Below are 18,031 nucleotides of genomic sequence, written 5' to 3' on the forward strand. Positions count from 1 at the left end.
GACGTCAACAAACACAACAGATAACGTCACAACATAAAATAACCGGTGAACCTTCGCCAGGAATTTGAGTGCACAAAATATTCAAAATACTGCGTGTCTGCTTGTGGCACTGTGGACAGTTTATTCCATGGTGGGTTCTGGGGAGTGAGTGAGGGCGAGAGAGAGGGAGGGTGGGTGAGGGGAGAGAGAGAGAGAGGGAGGGTGAGGAGAGAGAGAGAGAGAGAAAGAGAGAGAGAGAGAGAGAGAGAGAGAGGGTGAGGAGGGAGAGAGAGAGAGAGGGAGGGTGAGGAGAGAGAGAGAGAGAGAGAGGGAGGGTGAGGAGAGAGAGGGAGGGTGAGGAGAGAGAGGGAGGGTGAGGAGAGAGAGAGAGAGAGGGAGGGTGAGGAGAGAGAGAGAGAGAGAGAGAGAGAGAGAGAGGGAGAGGGAGAGGGAGAGGGAGAGAGAGAGATGTTTTCCCTGAAACAGATCATGGGTAGAGGAGTTTAAGGCCCACCTCCTCCCCACACCCTCCTGTGGTTTCATTTGTCTTTCTACCGGTAGATGTGAAGTGTCTGGACACCTCAGGATGACTGTGATTGGTTGATTGTGGATGCCTAAGGGAATAATTGTGATGTGTGTGTGCCTGGTGAATCGATTCTAGGTTTGTAGATGCATAAGAGAAGCATGTGTGGTATATGTGTGCCATGTTGCAGTGTTAAGATTATGCAATGCAAACTCCCTGAGGGGTTGCTTTTCAGTGCAAGGATGGAATTGGAGGCAGCATGGAAGATGATGACGACTGTGGTGTCAGTAATTCAATCATTCAAACAACTGTTTCAATACTGTTTCCATAATTTGAGGTAGTCATCAATCTCTCCAATTTCCTCATCTAATATACCTTCAAATATGTGTGATGTGCATGAGTGTATGAAGAGGAAATATGCATGTGCGTCAATAGCAATATGTTTATATAGGTATGCAAGCGTTTGTGTGTCCGTCCATGTGCACGTGTAAATATAACCTCAAGGTAAAAGCACACTTCGCGAACCATCTCTGAGCCTGTGGGTGAACACCACGGGCAAACGAAAGGAGCTAGGACTCTGGCCTTTTATAACAATCCGATTACTGGAGGCAGATAACCTACTCACATATTAACCAGGGTCTAAACCCCTCAGCTAATCAAGCACTGACAAAGCACAGAAGCCTTAAATCTGGTGCAAGAATCACAATTCTTGCCAAATGAAACACGGATAAAAAAATAGAGCAGTAGAAGGAAATCAAACGTGCTACTTCCAGAGTTCACAACGTCACTAGAAATTGGTAAAAGTGTATCCAGAATATGCAATAACTAAGTGAAAAAGTCACCAAAATGCAGAGATTAAACACAACATGCTTACAGGTAATCACTTTACAGCCATTTTCCGTCGGATTCCCCAATTGGTAAAATTCAAAGTGTGACAATCTCAGACAGCCTTCCATATACAACGGGCCAACGTGTGAAATGTCTTTAGGTGTCAGTACTGGATGCTTAAACATTTTTAATAACGCTTAAACATTTTTAATAACGCTTAAACATTTTTAATAACATTTTTCGCCTTTCACAGAAAGAAGACTGCCAGGTCCAGAACATTTCGTCACTTTGGTGGGCTACAGAATTCATGCAAAAAACAAAAGATAGCCTTTGTAAAAACTATAACAATTTCCCAAACGACAACGCACCTGACAAAAAGAAGACTTACTGTCTCTGTTACATGTACTGAAAACCCTTCTGTTTTATTTAGGACAAACTCTCCACTGGCTTATAACATCTTTAAAATACAAACCGTAAGATCACGCCCCTCGGCTTCGGAGACCGGAACTGGTGTCCCACACACACACGGAAAGAGCAAGCATGAAACTGAAGGCATCCTGGGGTTCCTGCATTCGATGTATTTCTGCCCTTCCGGGGAAAGGGCAGCCCCGCACCTGGGAGGCGGAGACGGTCCCCTGAGAGGCATTCATTAACTGAGCTCGGCTGATACTTTGACCTTGCACTCTGAGCTCTCGCGCCATGCGAGCCACGCGCCAGCGGGTGCACAGCACACTGAGCACCTGGGTGTTCGTCTTGTCTCTCAGGCAGCACGCGAGTGCGGGTAAACATCAGCTGACTGACAACCGTCAACACTGACTGACAACTCTGTGGGACTCCAGCAGGCTGCACCGGGGCAATTTGAGCTGATCGAGCCCATCCACTGTAAGGTATTCGTATAGGAAAAAATACACACAAAAAGGAGAATAATCTACTTTATCTGCAGAAGTAATGGATTCATCAAATAAAGTAGATGTGACGCCTTCCCCTCCATTCTCTGGATGAGTCAGGCTATTGAATTAACCAGGCCGCTTCTCCACTGGTTGGGAAGTAATTGACAGTCATGGGTATGGGCCCTGGTGCTACTGCACCTGCTGCACGAATGATGGTTATACCACCTGAAAGCATGACTATATTCTTTGAGGCAAGAATTTCATTCACTGGATGTGAATTTCACACCCTGAAGATGAGGCTCGCTCAGGCAATCCAAGTGTAAATATTCCCACCCACACAGGCAGCTTTCCTCTCAACCAACACTGTTCTAGTTTCTGAGGTATCTGGTATTAAATGCCATGGGGTAATAGTCAGTGTGAACACAGGGACTGCCGCCATGTTTGCAACATAGGTGTTCCTTGTCTTAATTAGCGCCAGCCTGGTTACAGCAAGTGACATGGTGCCCATAAGCATTAAGCGTAAGACCACTGTACACCAGCACACCTTGGGAAGAACCTGCCCCAAACGTGCAAAGGGCTTTGGAAAGGTGCTCCCTAATTTGTATCCGTTTTTTTGCAGCCCATACTTTGCCAGCTGTCGCTTTAGACATTCAACACAGTGTAAACGTTGTGTGTGGCAAGCATGGTGAGATGTCAGCACACAAACATAAGATAAATTGCATTTTACACATCCCCTTTTCTGTTTCTAAACTCCTCAAATGGCAGGTATTATTGTTGCCCAATTTACTGGTATTCAATTTACCAACCTCAAGGATGGGAGGCTGAGTCGCCCTTGCTGGCATTGGAACTCCGCATGGTTTCAGCAATGTTAAGCCACCGAGCTGCGCTGCCGCATTGCTTCATACGTTGTTCACTTAAAAAGATGTGCTGGATCCAGCTACGGGTGCCACTAACATTCTCAAATAACTCATGTTTTAAATTGTCATACAATAAATAATAATGGAAAGATCCTTTATGGTCAGCACACAACTCACCTGCGCTATCCTTTCAGTGGGATTATCACCTCAAACTCAAGGTAAATATTGTTGGCATTCATTGTTGAATGCCTAAGCACAAAAGCTTTCACAGATATGCACAGAAACGTGTTATATTCTTTTAGAAAGGTTTGTAGGTGTGAGGCTGTTGTTACAGAAACTCGTCCATGGCACTCATTTCAGATCTGGAGAAAAGAAAGGTTTGAAGAGGCATTTCTTTCACAAACAAATTGCTATAATTTAGACCGCTGTATTTACATCTTTTTTTCTTCAAACCTATTCCTTCTCTGCAATTTCTACACAAAGCTTCCGTCATTTGAAAAGGTGGCAGGAACAATAACACATACAAATTGTCGGTGATACGAAAAATGGAACAGAAGGAAAGTAGGCAGCGAGGAACAAAGCCGCCACTGGTAATTTGCACATCAAGATATTTCGGGAGGGAAAGAGCATTTAATTTCCGTTTTGGTTGGTAGCAGCTCTGCAAACGGTTCTGCATGTGCCAGAGGGAGGCTGACGATGTTCCCATAGAAGCAGTATTGCAATCTGCCCCCGCTACATGTGTTCAGTTATTTCTTTGTGCGTAGAGAGTTAAAAAGCCATCTGCAAATTGCAAGATCCTTCAGAGAGGAATACTTAATCACAGGAGGAAACGAGAAGCTGTAAAACACGCAGATTCCACAGTGCCTTTTATCTTTTGTGAAGTTCTTATAACTGGACATACAGGTATGATCTCAGCAAATCACAACAGATGAGAAACAATTTCTCATAGAATCTGCATGTAGGTTTTCAGTGATGAGGTGATAACATTTTTAGAGTTCCTGTATGTACCAGAGGTGCGCCTTTCCACCACCACATATAGGACTCGGTTGTGTTCACGATTACACTTGACCTCACCTATCAAGTGGGTCTGGTGGCTCACTGGACTAATGTTTCAGCTCCAGGGGGTCTGTGTTTGCTCCTCCCTCATGGCCAAAGGTTTGGATTTTGTCGATGCACTCAGGCTTCCATCATTCTAAGATAGGTCGATGAATTGAGTACCACTGAGTAACAATAAACGTTACTTTTCTATCAAGAGTGCCTAGGGAGTTCCCCAGGGGTGAACATGCACTCTACAATTACCCCTGTTATGTCATGAGCAGCACTTACAGGTTTGCATTGAATTGCAAAAGAGACCACCATTCATTCTCAATACAAATGTATTTTTAGCACTACCCATTGGTACCAGTTGATGAAAGGAGATCATAGTGCATGGTTTTTGGTGTGTGGGCTGCTCATTGTTTTTGCGTTCTCTTTGGTTCATCGCTAACAGTGACTCGTGTACGACAGCTCAGCAATTTATGTAGGTGAATAGCTTTAAAGTCTTGATGGAGAACATAACTAGTGTATTTCTTTTCAACTGGTATAGCCAGTCATTATAGCTTCATGAACTGCCCACACTCAAGGGAAATGTCACTTCTGTGAACGCATCACAAGCTTACTACATCATAGATCATCACGTTAGCGCCACCCGCATCACTAGGTTGGATCATTGTACTGTTTATCATGCCAACACAGTAACTCCTAGTCAATCAAACATGACTGGTACAATAGTGATGCTCTACAGTAAGAAGCCACAGACTGCAATGCATGTATTATCATTTCTCAAAACGTGGCACGGTTGCAATTAGAGGATCTTTTCTTCAGTTCTCTTCTCTGATGTGTGCTCTTAACCCAGAAGTACAAGGCTATTTCAGGCGGGTGAAGGTAAAGCTTTTTCTACCCTTATGCGATCTCTGGCATCATGCGTTACTCAACCAGAGTTGGCCTCTCTTTTGAATGCCAGTACGTGCTTGGCTTCCGGTAAAATGCTTTTCAGCTGTAATCCAGCAGAATCAAAGATTAACCCTCACAGTAAAGCAACCATGTGACATTTGATGCTAAATGTTTGAAAATAATTTATTCCTGATTACTAAGATCTTTGAGTCTTTTGCGCTATTTCTTAGTGCAAAATGAGTACTCATGTCAAAACATGATAGGACGCCTTACACACAAAAATTATGCTAAATGACACTTCACATAATTACACTTAATTTTCCTAAAATTTTGGAGTTACTATGCGAAAGCCAATTATGCACATTTTGCACACCCCTAATCTGCAAAACTCCCTAATTCAGCATACCAAGGATTACTATCAACATACTTTACATGTGCACAAGGGATGATACTACAGCTTAATTTGTAGCTCTATGAAGAGTGAAAAATACTTGAAGTTTAGGATATGAATACCATTTACATTTGTCAATTAGTACAAACAGAAATGTCGGCACTTACTGATAGGGAGTTAGACGTTTTGGGATCGATTTGAAAAGGCAGGTACGATTGTGTAAAAGAGTACTCTGGTAGTACTATTTTCCTTACTCAGATGCTCTTAACGACAGGCCCCAAATTCTGTGAGGGAAACATGGCAGGAAGAGAAGGGGCGGCTGACAAGAGACGAGAGGGAAACAGAGACACATAGATGAACAGAAGAAAGGTGTTTTTGACAGGAGCAGAGGCCTCAAAGATTTAATTAATTTGCTTCCAGAACTTTCAGGAATACTGTTAAGTAACTAACACAATGAAGGCCTTCTAGTGTACTTTGTAACGCCAATTTTAGAATTACATTGAAAAACAACATTTAAGTCTCCAAACACATTTACAAGCCAGAAGGCCTGCAGGAGTGGCTGCACTAGTTGCCACTATGAGTGTATCTTTTCATGTATTGCGAAGGAGCTTTCCAACACTATTTTACTGATAGATGTTTTTCCCAGTGAGGTTGCTTCTACATGTGAGTGCGGTTGGGCCAAACTGTTTTCTTATAAGTCTTTGAATATTGAAGCTGAGTTTATCTACTTGAGTGGGTCCTCGAACCAGCTCTCCAGAGCCTTGGTCAGGCTTTGCCGAGTCCGCTTCCTGTACAAAAGGGGGTGGTGATGGACGGAGCATCTGAATCAATCAAACACTCACACCCAGTCAAAAGATCTGGGTTTAATCCATCACCGTTCTTTAGCCCACTCTGCCACCCCAGTTCAGACATGGCTATATGCAAATCAGTCTGACCCTGTGCCTCATGGGAACAGTCCAGCCCGAACTGTCAAGCCATGTCTTCCCTGCACCTGAAACAAGCTTCCGAGGACCGGTTTCTGGCATTCCAGCCGTCTTCAACCCGGCTTGCTTGAATCCAGTGGCAAAGTGAGCAAGGGACTCACGTCTGAGCATACCCTGCCACACTTATGGCGGCCAAAAGCGGTACAAAAGGGGGTGGTGATGGACGGAGCATCTGAATCAATCAAACACTCACACCCAGTCAAAAGATCTGGGTTTAATCCATCACCGTTCTTTAGCCCACTCTGCCACCCCAGTTCAGACATGGTTATATGCAAATCAGTCTGACCCTGTGCCTCATGGGAACAGTCCAGCCCGAACTGCCAAGCCATGTCTTCCCTGGACCGGAAACAAGCTTCCGAGGACCGGTTTCTGGCATTCCAGCCGTCTTCGGCCCGGCTTGCTTGAATCCAGTGGCAAAGTGAGCAAGGGACTCACGTCGGAGCATACCCTGCCACACTTATGACGGCCAAAAGCGGTACAAAAGGGGATGGTGATGGTCGGAGCATCTGAATCAATCAAACACTCACACCCAGTCAAAAGATCTGGGTTTAATCCATCACCGTTCTTTAGCCCACTCTGCCACCCCAGTTCAGACATGGCTATATGCAAATCAGTCTGACCCTGTGCCTCATGGGAACAGTCCAGCCCGAACTGCCACCCCTCGCTCCGCTCTACTCGCTTTGCGGACCGCTCCCCAGCCTGCTCTCACCACCGGATTCAGCCTCTGATCATTTCAAGTCTGCCTTTTGCGGCTCTGCCCGCCCCTTTAACCTATTGGACATTTTTTTTAAAAGCGTTTTTGTGCTGTGTGTCACCATTTCATTTTCTATGTCATGTTAGGCCTCACTTTCTGTTAATCGTCATACCAGTCAGCTTTTTATTTTTTGCATTAGCCTAGTCTGTTATTTTACTGCATATGTACAGTCATAGCCTGTCCTTTATTTCCTGTGCTAGTCACCCCTCCTTTGCAAGTTTCATGTGTTGTTCAATATTTGAGCCAGTCAGCCCTTCCGTTCCTTTAATAGTTAGTCCGGCGTACCTTCCCGCAATTTCTTCACCATCCTCTACGACCCCGCTGCCCCTCCGTACGCCAGGACCCATGTAATGGAGGCTGCAGCACGGTCGCTCCACCGGCGCATCAAAGGCAAACCTGTCTGTGCCTGTTTGTGGCTGGACTGCCCCAGCGCCAGGACATCAGCTGTTCTGCCATTCATCGCTACACCACCTCGGACCTCCTAGCCCTGACCACAGAGACCACAACAACAACTGCTGCATTCCCTCCTGAGATACAAGGAAAGACCCTTTGCCTGCCACCACTGCAGATTCACCTGAAACACCAAACCTGTCATTGTGCACCACACAGATGACCTCCAACCCCACGGAACAGTTCCAGTGTATGCTGCTCAACGTCCTATCCCTCTGCAAGCACACCACAGAAATATGGGACACCATCTCCACTTCCACCCCAACAGGATTTTCATCACTGAGACCAGGCTCACACCGTCCACAACCACTGACATCGCGGCTGCAACGCCTCGTGGCGTCAAGATGATACACAGACAGCACACCAACAAACAGAGGAGGCATCACCATCACCCACAAGAATACCCTCCAATGCACCATCACTGAAGACGATATCTCATCAATCATAGAACACCTCAACTTCCAGATCACAATTGATGAGAACACAAGTCAATGAAACCCTCACCTACAGACTCCTGGCCCCCTGCCCCAGCTCCACCCTGGCAATCGACTCCAAGCACTACCTCTTCCTCGGTGACCTCAACTTCCACCTTGACGACCCCAATGACACCAACTCCACTACCTTATTGGAAAGCATGAGCAACATCAAACTCACCTCGACGACCACAATGAAAGCATCTTCACTAACCTCCTGGAACGCATGAGAAATATCACTCACGCAAATAATTACCAGCACCACACACTGCGCAGGACACACCCATGACCCAATATTCACAGCTAGCGACAGAATCAAATTCAGCTACGCTACCAAACTCACATGGACCGACCACAGCATCATCCACTTCACCGCCGCAGGCTCACCACGACCCACCTCCAAGCCCCTAACCCTGCACACCACAGATGGAACAAAATCACAGAGACCCAATGGACTGCCGAACTCAACACAACCAGATTTGACACCACCAGCAACCTTGAGCTAGCCGCCCAAAAATTCTCTGACTGGATCTCCAACTGTGCAGACATACTCGCCCCCATGAAAACAGCCAGCACCAGCAAACACGCCGCTGGTTCACCCCTGAACTCCGGGCCTTCAAACAAGAGTGCAAGCGACTGGAGAGATGATGGAGCTCCAGCAAGAACCCCTCAGACCTCACCACCATCAAATCTGCCCTCAGCAAATACCACCATCACCCCAAAGAAGCCAAAAAGGATGCGCTGACCAACCGCATGAAGGCAAGCGCCAATCACAATGAAGAACTCTTCAGCATCATCAGAGAAGTCTCCTGACCGTCTGCCACTAAGACCGCGATGTGCCCTTCCCAAGCCCTCTGCGACTCCCTGGCGGACTACTTCCACAACAATATAGCAGACATCTACAGCAGCTTCAACCCGCAGCCAACCGACTTCAGCCACCCCCTGACACCTCTACTAAAGAAGCCCTCTGCCAACCCCAGCGAGCTCAACAACTACCGCCCCATCTTGCTGCACCCCTTCCCATCCCAGGTCCTGGAGAAAGCCATCAATCGCCAGCCCACGGATCACCTGGAAAGAAACAACCTACATAGCACCTTTCAGTTTGGCTTCCGCTTCAACCGCAGCACAGAGACCATCTTGATAACTGCAACTGACGACATCAGATTCATCCTTGACTGAGGCAAGACAGCAGCCCTGATCCTCCTCCACCCCTTCCTTCCACTTCCTTCCTCACAGGGCGCACACAAGAAATCCGCCTACCGCCCTTCACCTCTGAACTGAAGAGCATCATCTTTGGAGTCCCCCAAGGATTTCACCGCAGCCCCATGCTCTTCACCCCTCCCCACGCTCTTCAACGCCTACATGACTCCATTTGCCGATATTGTCAGCACCCATGGACTTGACATCACCTCATACGCCAATGACACCAAACTCATCCTCTCACTCACAGAAGACACTGCCACCACCAGATCAAACTTCCAAAACGCCACAACTAACTTTGCCAACTGGATGAGATCCAACTGCCTGAAGCTCAACATGGACATGGTGGAAGTGCTCATCTTCAGAAGGAACGTCCCGCATATGGGACGATACATGGTGGCCCACGGCATTCGGACCCTCACCTACCCCCACCGACCGCGCACCCAACCTCAGCATTATCATGAACAGTGATCTCTCTATGAAGCGCCAGATCAATAGAGTTGCCACCTCCTGCTTGCGCACCCTCCGCATGCTACGTAAGATTTTCAGATGGATCCCCATCAGCACCAGGGAAACAGTGACTCAAGCCCTCATCACCAGCCGACTGGACTACGGAATGACTGCAAACCATACAGAACGCCGCAGCCAGACTCATCCTCGACCTCTCCAAATAGACCCCCACCTCAGAAGCCTCCACTGGCTCCACATCCAGAAGAGGTGCCAGCTCAAGCTGATGACCCACACCTACAAGGCCCTCCACAACACTGGACCCTCCTACATCAACCACTGCATGACCTTACACCAACCGGCCAGACAACTCCGATCCGCCTCCCTCGCACAAGTCCCCCGCATTTAGTGGAGGACCTTCTTTCTCCTACCTCGCCGCCAAGTCAAAGAACCACCTCCCACTCCACCTTTGAACCTAATGGACTCAAGCCCTAGTTCTTTGATTAAAACTCACTAGACCTCGGCGCCTAGATACCCCGGGGCGACAAGCCATGCTATACAAATAATGACTGATTGAGAATTTTTTTTTCAGTAGAGCATCATTTTTCTGTATAAGATGTTGTGTATTGGTTTCAGTAGTAAGGCTGTGTTTGTATTTATATGCTATAAAGAAAGCTGAGAGGATAGGCTGTGTGTGTCTGGCTGCTTCTCTGTGCTTATTAAATGAAATGGAGATGCGTGAACGCGAACTGGGTGTGTGAGTGCTGTACATGACATTATTGTGAGTGTTGTGCATTCATGTGAATAGAGGCCTGGATGCAAAATACAACAAAAAACGTAAAAAGATTTGTATAGCTGCATTTCTTTGGTTCACGTGGTGCCTTTTTTCCATAAATCAGGTAATGTATCGGAGTTTAGATTTTAGAGCAAATTGCGCCAGGCACAGCTTAAAAGCATCTAAAATCAAGCTGATACCAGGGACAGAAAATATTTTTAAAAAATGTGAACAATAAAAAAGGTCAGCATATATGACATCTACATAAAAGGGCCATATAAACTGTTGTCAGTATTACATACCTTACCCATCATACTATATATAGAAAACTCTCGTATTCCACTAGTCATGAAATATGAAAACCTTTTTTCTACTAACAGCCTTTTCCCTTCATAATGTGCTACAACTCCCAAGTGAAGTGTCTCTGTTTCACAACAGAAGACTTCCTCTCAAGATTGCAAAGTCTGGTATTGCAGAAGAAAAACTTTCTTTTAAGAAAACTCCACGAGAAGTGACGTCAGACAAGCATGAGGAACCTGCGTAGACACAAATCATGAGTCATGATTTTCTGGGGTACTATATCTGAGAGGAAGTGCAGGGGTCATGAACCCTGGAGTTTTTCATGCTTTACTGGAGACAGTGTAGCAAGGGTGTGTATGCTGTGGTTTTAATACCCAAATTCAATTTATAAATACGTTTTTTTAAACTTGTTATTACAATACTGCACAGATATCACAGTAAGTGTTAACCCTGCAGTTTTACAGTGCACCAGAGAAAAGCAAATGATCAGTGCATTGTGTCACAGAGGTGTCTGCCTGGGTGCCCATGGGCTTCACTAGGTAGCTTCATTGCTGGGCGCATAGTAACTGTGTGGCATACAGAGCCTTTCCCACAAAGGAGACATATGTGCAGCATTAACTAATATAGCTTGTAATAAAAGAAATAAGAATAAAGACGAAAAAGAACCTTGGCAGTGACTGGTGGTGGGAACCCATCCCAAAAAGGAAAAACAGAATACCTAAATTAGGATTATTCAGTGGCAGGCAGAGATTTCAGAATATACAGGAGGTGGGGGGCGGGAGGGGGGGGAGAGGGGGGTTCAACAGGTACCACTAGGCCGCAGGACCACAGCAGTGCAGTCTGCAGGCATAATGATACTAGTCTGCAGCTATGTCAGAGCCCCAGTAGTAGCATATGGGGGACGCTGGCACAACCATCGTTTGCCAGGCCTGTAGCCCGAGTCATCAGCCCACCCCATTGTTAACCCAGTCTTCAGTACTACGGTTTACTCATCCCATACCAGTGTGGATTATGCTAGAGCCCAGTCAATCCAACATGGGGTCACCCTGCGGGGTCGGTGTAGGGTTTGCACGTCCTGACGTCTGTGTAGAAACCTCTTCCCCCTCACCCCGACTCTCGGCCGACTGCAAACTTTCCAGCATATAACCCCACTCTTCCAGATAACGCTCTGCTTTCTCATCTGTACAAATAGCCTGCAGACGGCACTCCTCGGCCACACCCCACTTGCGTATATCTGCCTTCCAGCCAGGGAGATCGTATGAATCCATTGTATTGCAATACGACGCTTAGCCAAGACAAGTCTCAGAAGAGCAAATTTGGATCTCATGCGGGTTCACTTTTTAGGGGCCGAAACCACACCTAGTAAACACTACTCAACCGCTGCTTCTATTCGCACAGCTGTGGCCGTTCACAGCATGCCAATATAATTATAGGCGGGCTCAAGTCCAAGTCATGTGTATGAATGTCGCTGGGTCCACCCCGCACCGGGGGCACGCAGCCCCCCCGATTGAAGCATGCTAATCACTGATGTGGTAAATATGTGCAATCTATAACTACTTGATGTGTTTATGGACTAGGATCTTCTTGAAGACCAAAAATGTTGTAGACATCTTCAACCAACACTTTGTGAGGAGCAGGTTTTATTTACAACTAGCTTACCCGTCGCGCGTTGCTGCGATCTCAGAAGAAAGGAAATTTAAGAAAACTTGTTATGATAACATTCAATTTACATTGTGTTATTTTTATTGAAACTTATTCATTTTAATATGGAAAACATTTTAAAGTGTTGTTTTAATTCTGTTTATTTATTCGAGTGCTTGTGGATACACGTTTTTTTGTTTTTCCGCCTGGTGCGTACACGAATAAATCAGAAGGTTTTCCGACGCGTAAGCTGGCCACATACAGTTGTCCATGTGAGAAGCCGAATTCTCCAAATCTAGTCCACACACTTGCAGCGATTGTCCTTGTGCTTTGTTGCTGGTCATTGCAAAAGCGAGTCGCACCGGAAACTGTAAACGTTGCGAACACGAATAAATCAGAAGGTTTTCGGTCAAGTGAGCTGGCCACATACAATTGTCCATGTCAGAAGCACGGATTCTCCAAACCTAATCCACACACTTGCAGCAATTGTCCTTGTGCTTTGTTGATGGTCATTGCAAAAGCGAGTCGCACCGGAAAGTATAACCGTTCAGTATTGGAAAGATATGAGGGCCCTGGGGAACCGGGGGGCCGATATTTAACAATTTTTTTTTGCCAGAAACCTTCGCGTGAGTGTACTCAACAACTTCCGAAAGTTTCATGCCGATCGGATAAATGGTGTAAATGCATAAAGGACAAATGGACATGCTTTGGTTTTTATATATATAGATTTGAAGCCCAGAATAAGTCTTGTGCCTCAATTGCCAGGGATTAACTGTTAAATCCATCTATATGTCTGGAACCTATACATGGACATCAGTTGCTACATTTCCAGGAGTTTTTGAGGACCGGAGTATAAAATATACCTCAATGTGTGTCTTTTTTTCTAAATTGTAGCTTTTAGATATGCCAATGACAAGGAGGATTGCAGCTCCATAACACGCAGGCAGACTAATTCCTAGCAATAATAGTTACTTCGTCACTCATACCTCTCCCTGTGATATCATAAACCATTTTTGTAGTTTTAAATGCTACATTCGGTCGATGCAGCAGTTGAAGAACATGGTTTCACCTCATGTAAGTCATTGACTAACTGCACCCTAGCTCGTGGCAATAAACACTTGATCCATTCACTTACAGTGAAGTAGAGTGAGAGTGTAGACGTGTGGGTGCGTATGTGAGAAATAAAGGAAAAGACAAAGTGTGAGAATTAACAATATTATGGTATTTAGCAAGCAAAACCATCACACGCAATAAAACGAAAAAACATTTCTAAATGACTTTCATTCATCACAAGCTAGGGGTTGTTTTATTGTGTCGGACACATTATGAAATCAACAGTCCTGTTTTTCCAAAGAGTGAAATGCCGCGCATGTTCTTTTGTTGTAACAAGCAATGTATGCGTCTGTCGCCAAAGTTATAGTCGGAAACATTTAGGTATGTAGTGTATTACCATTATGCAAAAGTAATTATGGTATTACCAATATTAATAAATGAGGAAGTCCCAATAGGGCCGAAACGCGTTGTCGGGCAATGAAAATTGATGGGTGGATTAATTCTATAGAAATACTTTGGAAAAACAAAAAGAAAAAAGATATAGGAAAACAGAGTCACATTTCGACTTCATGTTTTTCTGTGAACAGCGTTACGTTGTGCAACAAATGAATTTAGGATATTTTGGATTGTGATTTCAGGGTGCAAACTAAAGTTGAATTGGTTTCAGAATCTGCAGTTGCCAGGGTGGGGACTTATAGTGGTGGATCCCTTAGTGATTGCCCAGAATGTAAACATTGGGTACTATTCAGCTGAGTGCGCAGCTGAATAGCACAAGCTGCTACTGAAGATCATTTGGTGTTCCACATTTTAAAACAAGACAACAAAGGTGGAGAATTTCCACTGTAAACTGACTTATGGTGAAAAGAAAGATTTATATTTAATCAAAGCAGCAACTGGCAGACAATGTAAAGATTTGATTGGAACATTTCACCTCATGAAATATTGGCGCTGCTGCAATATGCACCAGTTGAAATGTAAATGTCACTTTCTTTGGGAATTCCAGATAGACCAAGTTAAAGTCCAAGTGAGACAAAATTAAGACATTCATCGGTGCTACCTGATGAGCAAAGTAAAACAAGAGTAAAATATGTTAAAGAAGTAGCTGTCAAAAGCAGACCTGGATCACTGAATTGATCTGTGGAGAAAGATCAGCCAATAAGCATTGGCAAAAGCAATAGGTCTTGGCAATGCGAGAGCTATTGGGTTTGTCAATATGAATACCCTGTAGCCATGCTGCATAGCAGCACATCTGTGGTTCAGCATGACTGAAAGTCACAAAAAAAGTGATGTGGCATGGCCAGTGTCGGCCACGTCATAGCGCTTTTCTGTGTGGCAGGTGGGGCGGAACAATGAAATCAATAGAAGTAGGCTAATAGACAGCACATTCGCTGTACAGCAATATATAGATTTTTCTTAAAGCAGCGTAGCACACCGTGCTTCTTCCTAAACAATGACAGTGGCGCCTTTCGTTTCCTCTGCACAGCTCGCCCAACTCCACTCCATCAACACCATATGCTCTTCTATACAGCACAAAGCGATACAAAAGAGGATGATGGACGGAGCGTTTGAACAAATCAAACACTCACCCCCAGTCAACTGATCTGGGTTTAATCCATCACCATTCTTTAGCCCACTCAGCCACCCCATTTAAGACATGGTCAAAGGTCAAAAAGGTCAAAAAGTTTTTATTTGCTTTGGTACTCAGCTGAGCACCACAAAATTAAAAAACATTTACAACAGATATGCATTCTGATCAATATAAAGTTAGAAAAGATTTTAAAAATTTATAGAAATGATAACAAACCCATTCTTCTGTTGGATGTTTACATAAAGATATTAAACTATTTACAGTAGTAATGTTGCATTTTTGATATATTGGTTGAAGATATCTTGTCCGCGCTTTAACTACACTTGCGTTAGGGCAAACAAATAAAATATGCACAATGTCTTGATCACCACCTAAACAAAGATTACATAGAGGAGATTGACCTGGTGACCATTTAGATGTAAAGACGGAAACAGGTAAGATGCCTAAACGCAACATAGTTATGGATCTTCTAGCTCCATGAGTAAGACATAGCCCCAAATATGGCCTCAATTGCTTATATTCCAGTGACTCTATGAACATTTTATACGTAGATAGCTTACTACAATGCATAAAGTCAAGATCATAACTTAACCTTGGAGTAAAGCATTTCAAGAAAAGTTTTAACTGGGATTTTGACCAGGATAACAAGATCTCTTTTGTAAGGTTTGCAATTTTAAATGCTTCAGACATATTCTTGGAAAAATTAAGATATCGAGAGTCTAAATTAAATATCTCAGTCTTTAACAAGAATCTTAGTGATCCTTCTTTAGCATGCAAGATGTTATAGGCCCATCGGATGACATTTGCCACAGCTGTGGCGTACGAGCTTGTAAGTGCAAATTCCAGTCTGATAGCCTGCACAGGTGTTGATGCTGAAACCTTTAATATTCTTTTCAAGATCTTTCCTTCTGTTATGTTCATAAAAGACCATTGGGATATTGGTAAGTGTTCTGTTGCGTATGACAGGACCGAGGGTATCTTTACTTTATACACTTTGAGCAGAGAGGAGAAATGTCTATTCCCTGTGGCAGTATACAACCTAGAGAGCGCCCCTGCATGGATCTCAGTTTTTTTCTTTAGATTGATTATTTGTTTAGAATTTTGCAGGTTCTTTGCAAAAATCCTCCCAAGGTAAGTGTATTCTTCTACCTCCTCTACTCTTGTCCCATCAAGGCTCCAGCAATACTTGACACTTTTTTGCCGGCCAGAGAACGCTACCACTTTAGTTTTTGATAAGTTTGGAACTAAAAAATGATCTTTCGAAAAAACATTTAAGGAATCCAATAAATTTTGGAGGCCAAAGGGGGTAAGGTCTAACATAACTATGTCATCTGCATACAACAGCGCATGTATGCTCTGAGAAGCAACCTTCGGGGGCAAGCTGTTGCATTGTTGTAGGCATGATGGTAAATCGCTCAAATAAAGCGAGAACAAAATTGGTGCAAGAAGGCATCCTTGCTTTAAACCGTTCATAGTGTTGATTGGTTTTGTCAGACCTTTCTCACTTCCCATTTGCACCTGGGACCAGGTATTAGTGTGTAACATGATTATTAATTGTAATAAGGTTTCGCAGATCCCCAGATTTCTCAATTTTCTCCATAATGTTGACCTATCAACGCGGTCAAATGCGGTGGAATAGTCTATAAATGCAGCATACACTGGTTGCGATTTCCTCCCAATGTATTTGTCAAGTATAGTTTGAAGAATTGAGATATTATCTGTTACTGAGTGATTGGGGCGAAACCCGGCTTGGTACATAGGTATTATTCCCTTCGAAAAGCACCAGTCTTTTAATCTATCAAGTATTTCCGCAGCGAAGATTTTGCCTGTTGCGTCCATCAGTGCAATTTGCCGGTAATTACTAGCTATGTTTTGATTACCTTTTTTATAAATGGGAATTATTGTACTTCCCTGCCATGATTCTGGTATTCTTCTGGTGCAAAAGATAAAATTAAACAGTGATGTTAGTATCTGACTCCATTCTTTAGGGTTAGATTGCAAAATTTTAATCGGTATCAAATCAGGGCCTGACGCAGAAGTGTTTTTTGCTTTTCTAATATGTGTTTCAATGGAAAAGGCTGTAGTTTTTTCGATTGATATTGACTTGTTTTCCATGCGATGTTCAGCAGCATTACTTTCTATTTGAGTTGAGTTTGCTTTATATAGGTCAGTTAGGTAAGCTTCCCATTCATGAGGTGGTACTGGTATTGCATGAAGCTTCTTTTTAGACCCAGTTATTTTGGCTATCATAGACCAATATTTCCTTTGGTTATATTGCTTTGCCGCCTCGTGAATATCCACCCAGTTTTTGTCCTGTAGCAATCGTTTTTTGCTATTCTTTACTTTTCTTTGTTGGTTCTTTAATTTATTTATCTCTAGCTGCGTTGCAGGTGAATAATTTAGAAATTGTCCTCGTATAAGTTTGTTGAGTTTCCTCCTATTGGCATTTTCATCAGAATTCTTATAAATCTTATTTTGACGTGGATTTTCCCTGTTCAGCAGAATTGTCTTAAGATTTGTCATTATACATTCAAAATTTATTATTTGATCCTCCGAATATATTTTTAGTAGGAGATTGTTTTGTAAAATCTTTCTATTAATAAAGTCTAGGGTTCCAGAGTTCCAAAAAATTCGTCTTCGCTTTTTATTAATTTCAATATTCCCATTAGGATACATAATTGGACTCGATGTGGAAGAATGTAGCGACCATCCTGTATTTAAACAAAGAAGCGCATGGTCACTATCGTCTGTGAAATAAATTTTCAAGTAATGGAATGTGTCTACTATCTCTATGTTACATATTAGATAATCAATGGTTGAGAGGGATCTGTTTCCACGTCTTGTAAAAGAGGCTGGTCTGTCACCCTCTACACATCCATTCAAGATTGACCCATTGATACTAGGGAGTAGTGCTAATAACATTTTCCCCCTTTTGTCCGCAATTTTTCCTTTAGGGAATATCGGGGT

General features: G+C 43.9%; 1 protein-coding gene across 3 annotated transcripts in view; it reads right to left on the reverse strand.

Annotated features, from left to right (window-relative positions):
* The window catches only part of SPATA13 (spermatogenesis associated 13), a 166,748-nt gene that overhangs the window by 106,394 nt on the left and 42,323 nt on the right, over window positions 1-18,031 (reverse strand). The window contains exon 1 of one of the 3 annotated variants that reach the window (XM_078657103.1): window positions 1,803-1,911. The exons of the other annotated variants lie outside the window; for them this stretch is intronic. Coding sequence (XP_078513229.1) covers window positions 1,803-1,886 — 84 coding nt within the window. The 5' untranslated portion in view covers window positions 1,887-1,911. Of the gene's footprint in view, window positions 1-1,802; window positions 1,912-18,031 lie in introns of those variants that run through there. 3 annotated transcript variants of the gene reach the window in all.

This window comes from Lissotriton helveticus, chromosome 8 (assembly GCF_964261635.1).
Source record: "Lissotriton helveticus chromosome 8, aLisHel1.1, whole genome shotgun sequence".
Lineage (NCBI taxonomy): Eukaryota > Metazoa > Chordata > Amphibia > Caudata > Salamandridae > Lissotriton > Lissotriton helveticus.